The following is a 15319-nucleotide window of genomic DNA, read 5'->3' as shown; positions in this document are numbered from 1 at the left end:
AAAACCTCACTACTAACAAATAAATCTATTTATCTATGGTCATTTAAATTATCTTAAGTGATGAAAAATACATTAAAATGTTCTTCAGACACAGATGTAGAGAACAAACGTATGGACACCAAGGGGGGAAAGCCGCGGTGGGGTGGGGATGGTGGTGTGCTGAATTGGGCGATTGGGATTGACATGTATACACTGATGTGTATAAAACTGATGACTAATAAGAACCTGCTGTATAAAAAGATAAATAAAATAAAATTCAAAATTTGAAAGAAAAAACAATGTTCTTCATATTTTACTGAATCTCCAGATTTCTACTGAACAAAATGTTGGGTTTATTATATACACTATATTAAAATTCATTATTGCCTCTACTGTTGGTCCCTTGCTTTTTGAATGTGTGTGTGTGTATGTGTGAATGAGAATGTCTTTTAAAATGCACCTCCCTTATTTATTTTGAGTAAATATAAGATTGATAATAATTTCACAAATATCTAAAATGTGCTGCTCTTTATATTAAGATATTTATGAAAGTTCCAAACTGGACCCCTCCATCACTGGAGAAAATGGAAGGAGTTATGTTCAGAGCAAATGTTCTGAAACAGTCGTGTTTCACATTCGACTTGCTTGTAACTAAAAGTCTCATCACCCAAGACAAGCTGAGCTATGCTGTAGGAAGCAGGCAGAGTCCTCTTTATCAACCTGACTGGAATGCTCATTAGCTCCATGGTCAAACCAAATCTATGTTAAGTAGTTACATGCAAGAGAAGTATTCATATTTCAAGATAGGAACAGTTCACCTTCATCAGGAAGGCAGTGTTCCCTACTTCACTACAAACTAATCCCAATTTCTTAAGTTTATGACCATTGTGCGTCTAATCATTTTTAGACATATACTGAGTAAAAGGGGAAAAGTTAACTAAAAAACAAAACCTTTTCAAAGTTATTCTTCAATGCACAGGAAAAATGATAAGACTGATTAACACGATGCCTCAGAATCTTTGAGAAAGCAGAAGGAACGCTATGGAACATACCAAATACACCACTTTCTTTGAAACCAGGATATTCAGCAAAACCTTCAGACTTTATTGTTTGTAAGTAATCGTTGGAATTTAACAATATGAAACTAAAAATATGTGGAGATTTTTTTTTTTTTTTTGCGGTACGCGGGCCTCTCACTGTTGTGGCCTCTCCCATCGCGGAGCACAGGCTCCGGACACACAGGCTCAGCGGCCATGGCTCACGGGCCCAGCCGCTCCGCGGCATGTGGGATCCTCCCGGACCAGGGCACAAACCCATGTCCCCTGCATCGGCAGGCGGACTCCCAACCACTGCGCCACCAGGAAAGCCCTATGTGGAGATATTTTAAAACAAGAAGCAAACAAACAAAAAAAACAAAAGTAGAATCTGATCTTACATAACTCCTTGGGGTAATAATCTGTCCATCATCTCTGTAGGTTGGACTCATAGACTGTGATCTGGTTTGGAGCTTTGCAATGCATTGTTCCCTATTGAGAGACCAAAACAGTCACAGTCAGAATTGGGGGAATTCAGAGGACACAGGGGTATTCAAATCTAGGACTACAATATTCTTTTCCTTTTGGAAATGAGATGACTGTTTATATTAACAATGACGTTTCAATAGCAAAGAAAAGAGAAATACGAAAAATAACCACTTGTATTCATTAAACTATAAGTAAAATGTCACCTAAATGCCACATGCTTGCTTACAAACAAATGCTCTTGTTAAGTGGGACTATAATAAACCACATGCATTTCCCCTTTTCCTACGTGTAGGAAGAGAAAAACTGAAGCATACAGTCTCAGAGAAGATAATTGTTTTCAAAGGTTAGCAAGTTTTGTTGGATTCATGTTTCACATCATGATGAAGTCTTAAAATATATAAAATAACAAAACTTTCACATAGCTGAAAGTCTGAATTAATTTGAAGCCATATCAGAAACCACAGATAAATCAAAGTCCTAAATTTAAAAATATGCCATGTTAATTTGGGTAAAACGTAAGTAGAGCATAAACAGGAAAACAGTTTAAGCTTCCAGATGAATTAGAACAAAAAGATTTTTCTCCAATAGAAAATATATAAAATATATAAAATATATAAAATATTGTACAAAAAGTGCCATTCTCAACACTCTACTTTAGCCTAGAGTCTCCCATATATTTTTTCTTTTTTAAAAAAGAGCTCTATTGAGGTATAATTGACATACAAAGAACTGAGCATATTTACTGTGTGCAATTTGATGAGGTTGAACATACGCAAACACCTGTGATACCATCACCACAATCAAGGTAACATATCCAATACCTCCCACCTGTGATACCATCACCACAATCAAGGTAACATATCCAATACTTCCCAGAGTTTCCCTGTGATCCTTTGTTTTTGTTTTGTTGTAAGAATACTTAATATGAGGTCTATCCTTTTAACAAATTTGAAGAGCACAATACTACATTGTTATCTAGGCACTATGCTGAAGATATGGAAACAACCCAAATATCCATTAACAGAGAAATGGACAGACCAGAAGTGGTAGACACATACGATGAGATATTAGCTCTTTAACTGGATTATGTGGATGGCACCTGGTGCAATCATCTTCCTGTACTGCCATATTTTTATACTACCAAGGATAATGGATAAATTACTTTATCCATTACCCTAGGGAATCTAGTTTCCTAAGAAAATATTTGACTTCCCTTCATGTCCACTTCTCTCCCATATATTTCTATTCGAGCTACTTCAATGGAAGTTCCATGATTACAAATATCTATTCTCTGAATGGTTACTTCAAGAGACACAAAATGAAAACTAACCACTATTTAATGAATTAAAGCCACTGACTTTCAACCACTAGCCATATCAGGATTTCCTTCACAAGTTGTGGGTCATACTAAGTATTCTCAAAAGACGGAACAGTAGTTCAAAAAGACAAGATTAAAATTAATGTGTTTTTTGGTAGTTAACACTGACAGAATAACATTCCTCAGACTAGTTACCAAGTAATTGAGAATGTCTGAAAAAGTTGTTTTAAAGAGAGCTGTAGATTTTTTTAATACCCCTACTCAGTAGTCCAGATAGCCAAATACTTAAAAATAAATGAGAAAAGGAGATAAAGTAATATTTTGAGAATAATCTCATCAGCCAGTGTGCTTGAGCTGATATAAAGCATTTAAAACTTAGTATGTGGGAAGAGACACCCTGATATACCATACTAAGTAGTGGCCTGTTCTTCTTTAAGAATAGATTAAACAATCATAAAAAGAGCGATACTTAAAAATTGAAAAATGCTTAAATATTAAAAGTAATTCTTCTCATAGAAAATATTAATAAAAAGAGGACTGAAACATTTACCTACTTATTACACAGGGTGCATACATGAAACAACACACCCTTTTAAGTCACATGTAGCTGTCTTCTGTAACGATCCTACCTTTCCCTTCTTAGTAAATTTTCAAAATAAGTTATTGAATCTATGTCCCACCCTGCCATGTCCTCTCCAATCAACTACAATCTGACTTCCACTCATCCTGAAAGTGCTGTAAGTAAAGTCAGCATTGATCTCCTAGGTACTCAAGCAAATGAGCCGCGATCTGTCCTTCCCCTGGCTGCTCGCACTAAGACATTAGGGGTGGTGCTTTAAAGGTGCCACATTTATTGGCTCCACAGAACCATTCTTTCCCGGTTCCTATCCGGTCCTTTAGAAATCTCCTTCACAGCTTTTTCACTAGCTTTTCTTTCTCTGCCCATCTCATACATGCTATAATCCCTGGGGTTCTGTGTCTAACCATATTTATTTTCCTTTTATGTGCTTTCCCTGGTCAATCCAATATACTATTAGTTTTTCAAATAATAAGGAGAAGCTCTGATTACCAATCTACATCTCCAGCCCAAACTGCTCTCTTGGCCTCCAACCCCATTGCAAATACAAACTGAATCGCCCTACCTCCAATTCAACATGCCCCAAACTAAATTCATTCTATTTCCCCTGAAACATGCTCCAGTGCAGGCCAAGTAAAGCAGAGGCATTGCTGAAGTCAGCTTCTTGTGAAGGCAGTTGAGCCAACTAAAGAAGGAGGTCAGCATCATTGCTAAGATCCAGCTGGCACAAGAAGCATGGGGCATTAAGCACAGAAGTTTCATCTCTTGCCACTGATAATGACTCCAGCTGGAAACACAATTAACTGGAACTCTAAGGAGGCACAAAGACGGCTCAGATTCACAGTGATGGGGCTGGAGGTCAGGGTGAACAGGGAGACAGAGGGCAGGGGGCAAAGCTTAACCCTGTGTTATCCTTTAGGAAGAACAGCAGGCGCTGCCTGCCACAGAGAATAAATAGCAAGTCATGGTGCTTATGAAGACAGCCTACCGTTGGTACGGGGGACCCGATGACAGCGAGGTCAGGACTACGGAGTTTGTGCCAATGAGGAGGAGGGACTGTGGCTCATTCACATGTGGGTGCCAAGATAGCCCAGAAAGCAGGGTCTCGGTGTATGAGTAAGATTCCCTGGCATGCCAGTGCCTCCTTCCTCCTCTGGAGGAGGAAAACTAGAGGAAATGTAAGTTTCCCCTTTCACTTTTTCCTAATGCTAAAATACTTCAACGACGATCCAGAAACATTCTCCCAGCATCTTTGCTGATTCCAAATACTACAGAAACATAGACTTGTCACGATAAAAATAAAGAGATAAGTAATGAGACACATAATAAGCTTTAAAAGCCTAAACAAAGACTGACTGAATTTCTTCCTGCAAAAGAAACTTATACATATGGAAAATTTCTAAAATGTCTTTTTAATTTGTGTCCTCAATGTGATTCAAGTAGACATTTCAGATATAAAAAGGAAATAAACAATCTGTGATCATAAAAATGTGCTTAAAAATGAAAAACATGATTACCAAATTTTAAAACCACAATGTAAGAAGAGAATGGCAGATAAAATATAGCATAAAATCAAATCAGTGACTTAGAAAACTACTTCAAGAAATATTCTGAGAACACACAAAAAAATTAAGGGATGAATATAATAAATAAAAATGCAACAGATAAGGAAGATAAATTCAAAATCTCTCATATCAAAATAACATGAATTCCAGAAGGCATAAATAAAACAGAAACTGGGAAAATAATAATTAAAGAAATAGTAGTGACAATGCCAGTCAAGACTGCATTGGAGAAAAACCTAAAGGAACAACCTAGAACATCTCTTTTAGCTCGGACAAAAAGGCAATGCCCAAAAAACCCCAAAAAATGTAATGCCATGCTATTGTCAAAAAGACCACAAATAAATGTTGGTGAGGATGTGGAAAAAAGAAAACCTAGCACCCTGTTAGTGGGTATGTAAATTGGTGGAGCCACTATGGAGAACAGTAAGGATCGTCCTCAAAACACTAAAAACAGAACTACCATATGATCCAGCAATTCCACTCCTGGGTATACATGCAAAGAAAATGAAAACACTAATTCAAAAAGATACATGCACCCCAATATTCACAGCAGCACTATTTACAATAGCCAAGACATGGAAGCAACCTAGGTGTCCATCAACAGATGAATGGATGAAGGTGTGGTACATATATACAATGGAATACTACTCAGCCATAAAAAGCAATAAAATTTTGCCCTTTGCAACAACATGGATGGACCTAAAATGTATTATGCTGAATGAAATAAGTTAGACACAGAAAGGCAAACACTGAATGTTATCATTTATGTGTGAAATCTAAAAACCAAAGCAAACAAATATAACAAAACAGAAACAGACTCACAAGCTAATTGTTACCAGTAGCGAGAGGGTGGGGGGAGGGACAAGGTAGGAGGAGGGGATTAAGAGGTACAAACCACTATGTATAAAATAAATAAGATACAAGAATATATTGTACAGCACAGGGAATATAGCCAATATTTTATAATAACTTTAAATGGAATATAATCTATAAAAATACCGAATCACTAGTAGTATGACTGAAACTAATATAATATCGTAAATCAACTATACTTTAATTTTAAAAAATGTAATGTCATAAAAAGGACAGGAACTGAAGGTCTGCCAGGCTCTGGTTTCAGAGACAGCTAGAAAGAGCAGGAAGTATGACTCTGGACAAGTAGGAGAGAATCAAAGTTCCTCTAAGTAGAAGGACAAAGTCAAACTCATCAAGAAACCAAAAGCAGGGATGGAGTTCCTTGTTCTTGAGAAGAAGCTGAAAATCAGTGCTGGTGACCACTTTGGAAAGCTCTGGCTTATAAGAAGCTTTGTGCCCTGGAAAGGCAAGGAACACAGACATGGCCTCAAAGCCAAGGAACTAGACTCGTCGTATGAAAGGACAGAGTTCAAAGTGAAAAGAGGGGGCGCAGTGGTTAAGAATCCGCCTGCCAATGCAGGGGACACGGGTTTGATCCCTGGTCCGGGAAGATCCCACATGCCACGGAGCAACTAAGCCCGTGCGCCACAACTACTGAGCCCTCGTGCTACAACTACTGAAGCCCGCACGCCCTACAGCCCGTGCTCCGCAACAAGAGAAGCCACTGCAGTGAGAAGCCCGCGCACCGCAATGAAGAGTAACCCCTGCTCACCGCAACTAGAGGGAGCCCGCGCACAGCAATGAAGACCCAATGCAACCAAAAATAATTTTTAAAAATTAAAAAAAAAAAGTGAAAAGAGGCATTTGGTTCCCCAAATTCCTATAAACAGGAGGCAGCCTGAGAAAACTACTCAGCTTAAAACAAATCATTGCTTCTGTTAAAAAGCAAAAAAAAAAAAAAAGATAATTCAGAAGGAAAAGTCAAGAACCCAAAAGACAGAGCAGAGAACCATGAAGAACACTTCCAGGAAGCAGCACTAAGCCTTAATCAAGAAACTGGCAATCAGCACCTGCTAGATTTCAGAATTTCTATGGAACTGTCATTGGTTTGTGTCTCCCATTTTCCCTGTTTTTTAAATGGGAATTCTCCAGTCCCTCTCTCACCACTGGGGGGGTGGGGGGGAGGTAACTTACAACTTTAGTTCACAGGTGTTTACAGTGGAAGAAGCCACACCAGGAAAGTCTCACCTACACCTAGATATGACTTTTATTAGGTTTACTGAAGTATAACTTATGTACCGTAAAGCCATACCCATTTAAAATGTAGAGTTCCGACAAATGCATATACCTGTGTAACCAGTACAATGAAGATACAGATTCTTTCCATCACACCCAGAAGTTCTCTTGGCCTCCCTGGCAAGCAATCTACTCCCTCCCACAAACCCAGGCAACCTGCATTTCGCAGAATCTCTTATATATGGAAGCAAACAGAATGCACTTTTTATGTCTGGCTCCTCTCACTCAGGAAGAGATTTAGCCATGTTGTTGCATGTATCAAAGTTCATTTCTTTTTATTGATTAGAAGTATTCCATTATATGCATGAACCTTAATTTCCTTTTTGATTCATGTACTGATGGACACTTGTCTCCACATCTGGCTATTATGAATAAAGCTGCTACGGACATTCAAGAATTTATGTGGACATACATTTTCATTTCTCTTGACATGTAGGAATAGAATTGTGAGGTCATGTGGTAAACTATCTAAAACTTTGTAAGAAATTGGTAAACTGTTTTCCAAAGTGGTGGGGGCACTTTATATGCCCATTAATGCTGTATGAGACTTCCAGTTTCATCTCATTGTCACCATACTTGGTTTTCTGTCTTTATCATTTTAGCCATTCTAATGGGTGTATAGTGGTATCACAATTGTGCTTTATAATTTTCATTTCCCTGATAAAGGATGACGTTGTCCATCTTTTCATGTGTGTACATTAGCCATTTATTTATATATACACTTTGTGAAGTGTCTGTAAAATCTTTTGCACATTAATTGGGTTGTTGTCTACTTTTCCTTGAGTTGCACATACTCTAGACACAAATCATTTATCAGATATATGTATTTAGAATATTTTCTCTATATGCAAGGAGCACCATCTATTCATGATATAATACCCTTTGTATAGTTTCTGGATACAATATGCTAATTAAGAATTTTAAAATCTATATTCATGCAGGAATATTGGTATGTAGTTTTACATTCTGGGAATGTCTGTCTTCTTTTGAAAACAAAGTAACACAGACTTAACAAAGTGAGTTGGGAAGCATTCCCTCTTTCTCTATTTCCTGAAAAAAATTCATGTAGGATGATATCATTTCTTCCATAAAAGCCTGATAGAATTCACCAAGGAAACCATCTGGGCTTACAGATTTCTTTATAGGAAGGTAGTTAATTATAAAATAAACTTCTTTGGTTAACTATAGGGATACTCAGATTCCCCATTTCTTCTTGTCTTTTAAGGAATTCTTCTATTTCATCCAAATTTTCACTGATACAAAGTTGTTTATAATAGCCTCATTATACTTTTTTTTTTTTGGCCATGCCACGTGCTTGCAGGATCTTACTTCCCTGACCAGGGATCGAACCCGGGCCCCTAGCAGTGAAAGTGAGGAGTCGTAACCACTGGACCACGAGGGAATTCCCACCTCATCGTATTCTGAATGTCTGTAGGATCTGTGTGGAGCCTCCTCTTTCATTCATTCCTGACATTGCGAATTTGTGTTTTCTCTCCCATTTTATATTTTTAACTGTGGCAAAATACATGGAACATAAAATTTACCATCTTAACCACTTTTTTTTTTTTTTTCTTAACCACTTTTAAGTGTTCAGTTCAGTGGTTGGAAGTACAATCACAGTGTTGTGCCACCACCATCACCATCCATCTCTAGAGTTGTTCCATCTTCCCAAGACAGAAACACCTTACCTATTAAACAGTAACTTCCCTTTCTCCTCTCCCCTCAGCCCCTGGCAAACACCATTCTACTTTCTGCCTCTATGAATTTATACTTCATATAAGTGGAATCATACAGTATTTTTCATTCTGTGACTGGCTTATCTGCCTTAGCATAATACCTTCAAGGTTCACCCATGTTGTAACATGGGTCAGAATTTCCTTCCTTTTTAAGGCTCAAGAATATTCCATTGTATCATATGCCACATTTTTATGCATTCAGCCATTGACGGATACTTGGGGTGCTTCCATCTTTTGGCTACTGAAAATAATGATGCTATGTACAAGGCTATACAAGTATCTGTTTGGGTCCCTGTTTTCAATTATTTTGGATATATACATGGAAGTGGGATTTCTGTATGATATGGTAATTGTATTTTTAATTTTTTTGATGAGCTGCTGACAGTGTTCAACCACAGCTACACTATTTTACATTCCCACCAACAGCACAGAGGGGTCCAACTTCTCCACATCCTTGCCAAACACTTGTTTTGTTTGTTTGTTTTATAGTAGCCATCCTAATAGATGGCATCTCATTATGGTTTTGACTTGCATTTCCAGAATGATTACTGATCAATTTTTTGGAGAAATGTCTATTCAAGTCCTTTGCCCACTTTTTAATCAGGTTGTTTGTTTTTGTTGTTGTTGAATTGTGGGGTTCTTCACATACTCTGGATATTAACCCTTTTTCAGGTCGGTGATTCGCAAATATTTTCTCCCATTCCATGGGTTGCCTTTTCACTCTGCTGATTGCGTCCTTTGATGCACTAAAGTTTTCAATTTTGACATGGTCCAATTTATCTACAGCTTTTTTTGGTTGCTGCTTGTGCTTTTGGTATCATATCCAATAAATCAATGCCAAATCCATCGTCATGAAGCTTTCCCCCGATATTTACCTTTAGGTATTTGATCCATTTTGCGTTAATTTTTTTGTTTTTGTTTTTGTTTTTTGCGTTACGCGGGCCTCTCACCATTGTGGGCTCTCCCGTTGCAGAGCACAGGCTCCGGACGCGCAGCCTCAGTGGCCATGGCTCACGGGCCCAGCCGCTCCGCGGCATGTGGGATCTTCCCGGACCGGGGCACGAACCTGCGTCCCCTGCATCGGCAGGCGGACTCTCAACCACCGAACCACCAGGGAAGCCCACTTAATTTTTATATATAGTAAAAAGTAAGAGTCCTACTTCATTCTTTTGCATGTGAATATCCAGTTTTGCCACGCCATTTGTTGAAAAGATTGTCCTTTTCCTATTGAATGGTCTTGGCACCCTTGTCAAAAATCATTTGACCATATATGCAAGGGCTTATCTCTGGGCTCTCTATTCTAATCTATTAGTCTATATGTCTGTCTTTATGCCAGTACCAGACTTTTTTACTAATTTATCCAATCATTAATTTGTTCATTCATTCATATTCATTTAACAAATAACTGAGTTATTAACTGTGCTCCATGGTACAGTGACAGGCCTTAGGAATATAATTGTGAGCAAGACAGTCTCTCTCCTCAAGGAGCTTTGTGAATAGGAACCACAGACTGATATCAGAGCAGACAACACCCCTTCTATAGTTTGTTAAAGATCATTCCCAACAGTCTTTGCATCATCTTCATAAAACATGAAGTCATAAGGAAAAAACAAACGCTTTATTGATTGCTACGTACAGGGACCTAAGTACCGTGGCCTCTACGTCATTAACACTGACTAATTGTGGTGCCTCGCTCACCAAATCTGGCCAATGCATTATGTGTTACCGGGCACACTCACATTTACGGTGCTGTCTGTCCTTTGTATAGAGGTTGGTTTGGGCACATTTCCTCTTTGCTTCAACAAATACCGAGTACAAAGAACTACTAGAATCTCCAAAGGTGTGTGGACTTATGTATATTTTTGGTGCTCTCTCCAAGTGAATTTAGCATCTCAGTATAGCCAAGCAAGAAACTTATTTAATTCAAAAACTGCTAGTTATTTTTTATTTAAAATGCAAAAAAAAAATATGTTCATTACAAAAGGTAAATAAAACTGGCAACAGATCTAGCTTCCCACATTTCCCAGCACAAACACCAAATGTGAAAGTGAACTGTAGGGTTGTGTACAGTTCTCTCTTTCCTTCATGTATCTTAGACTAGCATCAGCATTGACCGTCCTGCAAAATAGCCTTATTTCCCAGAAACAGGAAGACTACTATACCTGGGTTGGGAAATCCATCCTTGCTATATCCAAAATATTTACATGGTTGTAACATTTCTGATGTTTTTTTTTCAACTCTAGCAATTTTACAGCCACTTTTTACCTCTTCTTCTTTCCACACCTCTAATCTCTATTATGAGGTGCTAGCTACTCGAAGGGAGGTACGATTAAAACTGCACACTGGTGCAGAAAGCTCACTCTATCCTTTGAGGATAGCACGACACTGTTTAGATTACTGTGGCATTGTAGGAAGTTTTGAAATTAGAAAATGTTAGAATTCCAGTTTTGCTTTTCTTTTCCAAGACTGTTTCAGCTATTCAGTGTCACTTGAGATTCCACATGACTTTTAGGAAGTATTTTTCCTTTTCTGAAAAAAAAAGCCACTGGAATTTTGATAGGGATTGTATTGGGTTGGCCAAAACGTTCATTCGGGTTTCCCATGTCACCCAACCCAATATTATTCAATATATCACTTTGGGTTGTATTGTACATCTTAATAATATTAAGTCTTCCAATCCATGAACTCATGTCTTTCCATTTACTGGTGTCTTTTTAAATTCCTCTCAACAATATTTTGTAGTGTTTTTAGTGTACAAGTCCTTGGTTAAGTTTATTCCTAAGTATTTTATTCTTTTTGACACTGTTGTAAATGGAACTGTCTTCTTAATTTCCTTTTCAGATTGTTCACTGTTACTGTATAAAATTGTGACTGATTTTTATTTGTTGGTTTTGTATCCTGCTACTTTATTGAATTTGTTTATTAGTTCTAATAGTTTTTTGTGGAATATTTAGTTTTCTGTATGTAAGATTATATCATTTGTGAACAGAGATCATTCTTCTTCTCTTTTCAATTTCGATGACTTTTCTTTTTCTTGCCTCATTGCTCTGGTTAGGACTTCCAGTACTATGTTGAATAGAAGTGATGAGAGTGGGCATCCCTGTCTTACTACTGCTCTTAAAGGTAAAACTTTTGCTTTCACTCTTATGTATGCTGTTAGCTGTGGGCTTTTCATATACGGCCTTTATTCTTTTGAGGTAGTTTCCTTCTATTCATAGTCTGTCAAGTATTTTTATCATGAAAGAGTGTTAAATTTTGTCACATGCTTTTTCTGCATCAATTGAGATGATCACGTGTTTCTTTTCCATCATTCTGTTAATGTGGTGTACTATAATGATTGTTTCATTTGTCAAATTTTCCTAGCATTCCGTGAATATACCCCACTTTGTCATGGTGTAAATCCTTTTACTGTTCTGTTGAATTGTTTGCTAGTATTTTTTTCAGGGTTTTTCATCAATATTCATCAGGAATATTGGTTTGTAGTTTTCTTGTAGCGTCTTTGTCTGGCTTTGGTATCACAGTAATGCTGGCCTCATACCATGAAGCTGGAAGTATTCCCTCCTCTTCAATTTTGGAAGAGTTTAAGAGTTTGGATTGGTGTTAACTATTCTTTAAATGTTTGACAGAATTCACCAGTGAAGCTATCTGGTCCTAGGCTTTTCTTTGTTGGAAGGTTTTTGAATACTGCTTCAATCTCCTTACTAGTTATAGGTCTGTTCTAGAAATAGAAATAGATTTTCTATTTCTTCATGATTCAGTCTTGGTAGACTGTGTTTCTAGGAAATTATCCACTTCATCTAGGCTACCCAATGTGTTGGTTTACGACTGCTCATTGTACTCACTTATAATGTTTTATTTCTGTAAAATCAGTTACAATGTCTCTTCTTTCATGTCTGATTTCAGTTGTCTTCTTTTTTTTCTAGTGGTTTCCATGATTTTCTCTAATGTTTTCCCATTTTCTGTTTTATTTCCTTTCTTCTGCTAGCTTCAGAGTTTGTTCTTTTCCTAGTTCCTTAAGATGTAAATTTAGGTTGTTGATGTCAGATTTTTCTTTTTTAATGTAAGATTTTACAACTATAAATTCCCCTCATAGCACTGCTTTCACTGCATCCCATAAGTTTTGGTATGTTGTGTTTTCATTTTCATTTGTCTCAAGATATTTTCTGATTTCCCTTTTGATTTCTTTTTTGACTTCTTGACTATGAGTGTGTTATTTAATTTCCACATATTTATGAATTTTCCAGTTTTACTATTGATTCCTAGTTTCCCTACACTTTGATCAGCAAAGATACTCTGTATGATTTCAATCTTTTAAAATATATTAAAACTGGTTTTGTGGACTATCAAATGGTTTTATCCTGGAGAATATTCCATGTGCACTTGAGAAAAATGTATTCTACTGCTGTTGGATGGAATGTTCTCTATATATTGGTTTGGTCAAATTGGCCTGCAGTGTTGTTCAAGTCCTCTGTTTCTTTATGATCTTCTGATTGTTCTAACCATCACTGAATGTGTGGTACTGAAGTTTTCTTACCACTATTGTAGAGCTATTTCTCCCTCCATTCTGTTGATGTTTGACTCATATATTTAAGACTTCTGATGTTTGGTGCATGTATGTGTATAACTGTTATATCTTCCTGGTTCATTGACCCTTTCATCATTATATAAGTTCATTCTTTGTCTCTTGTAACAGGTTATTACTTAATCTATTTCTTATAATACAAATCCACTCCTGCCCTCTTTTGGTTACTATTTGCATGGAATATCTTTTCCATCCTTTCACTTTCAACTTGGATGTGTCCTTAGATCTAAAGTGAGTCCCTTGTCCCTTGTAGGTAGCATATAGTTGGATATCATTTTATTCAACTGCCTTTGTAACCCTATAAAAAATAAAAAGTGGAGTTGTAAACCAGAATTACCATTCTACAGGTTTTTATATTTACCAATGTATTTCTCTCTTTTTATTTCATGAGTCTAACTAGAATTTATCAATTTTATTTAACTTAAAAAAAAAAAACAATGTTTGCCTCCATTGACTTTATTGTTTTCCTGTTGCACTGATTTCCACTCTTATCTATTTTATTTCCTTCATTCTGCTTACACTGGATTCACTCAGCTCTTATTCTTCCATCTTCCAAAGGGAGAAGTTGTGACCACTGATTTTGGATTTTTCTTCTTTTCTGACACAAGCATTAAAAACTCTAAATTTCCCTCTAAGCTGCATCTCATAAATTTTGATATGTTGTATTTTCTTTATCATTTGGTTCAAAATTTCTATAAACCCTTGTGATTTCTTTCGTGACAAATAGGTTATTTAGAAGTGAGTTTTTTTAATTTATAAACGTTTGACGGCTTTTCTGGATGTACTATAATTGTTTCTTATTAAATTCCGATGAGATCAGAAAACATGCTCCGTGTGACTTCCATCCTTTGAGACCAACTGAATTTCTTTTACGACCCAGACGTGACTTATCCCGATGAACATACCATGTGCACTTGAAGAATGTGTAATCTGCACTTATTGGATGGGGTATTTCTTAGATGTCAACTAGGTTGAGGTAGCTCAGAGTATTGTTCAAATCTTCTAAATCCTTGTTGATTCTTTGGTCATGTTGCTCCATAATTCCTAAGAAAGGGATGTTAAAATCTGCAACAATGGCTGTAGATTTGTCTATGTCTCTCTTTAGCTCTTGTTACTTTTTGGTACATGTATTTTTTTTTTAAAACAGATCTTTACTGGAGTATAATTGCTTCACAATACTGTGTTAGTTTCTGTTGTACAACAAAGTGAATCAGCCATATGCATACATATATCCCCATATCTCCTCCCTCTTGCATCTCCCTCCCACCCTCCCTATCCCACCCCTCTAGGTCATCGCAAAGCACCGAGCTGATCTCCCTGTGCTATGCTGCTGCTTCCCACTAGCTAACTATTTTACATCCAGTAGTGTATATATGTCGATGCTGCTCTTACTTCGCCCCAGCTTTCCCCTCCCCACACTGTGTCCTCATGTTCATTCTCTACGTCTATGTCTTTATTCCTGCCCTGCCACTTGGTTCATCAGTACCATTTTTTTTTGGTTCCATATATATGTGTTACCATACAGTATTTGTTTGTCTCTTTCTGACTTACTTCACCCTGTATGACAGACTCTAGGTCCATCCACCTCACTACAAATAACTCAATTTCATTTCTTTTTATGGCTGAGTAATATTCCATTATATATATGTACCACATCTTCTTTATCCATTCATCTGTCGATGGACATTTAGGTTGCTTCCATGTCCTGGCTATTGTAAATAGTGCTGCAATGAACACTGTGGTACATGTCTCTTTTTGAATTATGGTTTTCTCAAGATATTTGCCCAGTAGTGGGATTGCTGGGTCATATGATAATTCTATTTTTAATGGAGCTGGGGGAATCAGGCTCCCCAATTTCAGACTATACCACAAAGCTACAGTAATCAAA

The 15319-nt window shown here is 37.1% G+C and overlaps 1 protein-coding gene across 9 annotated transcripts in view; it reads right to left on the bottom strand.

Moving 5' to 3' along the window:
• The window catches only part of CEP112 (centrosomal protein 112), a 418686-nt gene that overhangs the window by 376890 nt on the left and 26477 nt on the right, over positions 1-15319 (bottom strand). For 8 of the 9 annotated variants that reach the window (XM_059998183.1, XM_059998182.1, XM_059998189.1 and 5 more), the window contains exon 5: positions 1415-1505. The exons of the other annotated variant lie outside the window; for it this stretch is intronic. In XM_059998183.1, the coding sequence (XP_059854166.1) occupies positions 1415-1505 (91 nt within the window). The remainder of the gene's footprint in view (positions 1-1414; positions 1506-15319) is intronic. 9 annotated transcript variants of the gene reach the window in all.

Source organism: Delphinus delphis, chromosome 19 (assembly GCF_949987515.2).
Source record: "Delphinus delphis chromosome 19, mDelDel1.2, whole genome shotgun sequence".
Taxonomy (NCBI): Eukaryota; Metazoa; Chordata; class Mammalia; order Artiodactyla; family Delphinidae; genus Delphinus; species Delphinus delphis.
The sequence above is the reverse complement of the archived record's forward strand: the minus strand, read 5'-3'. Positions and strand labels throughout refer to the sequence as shown.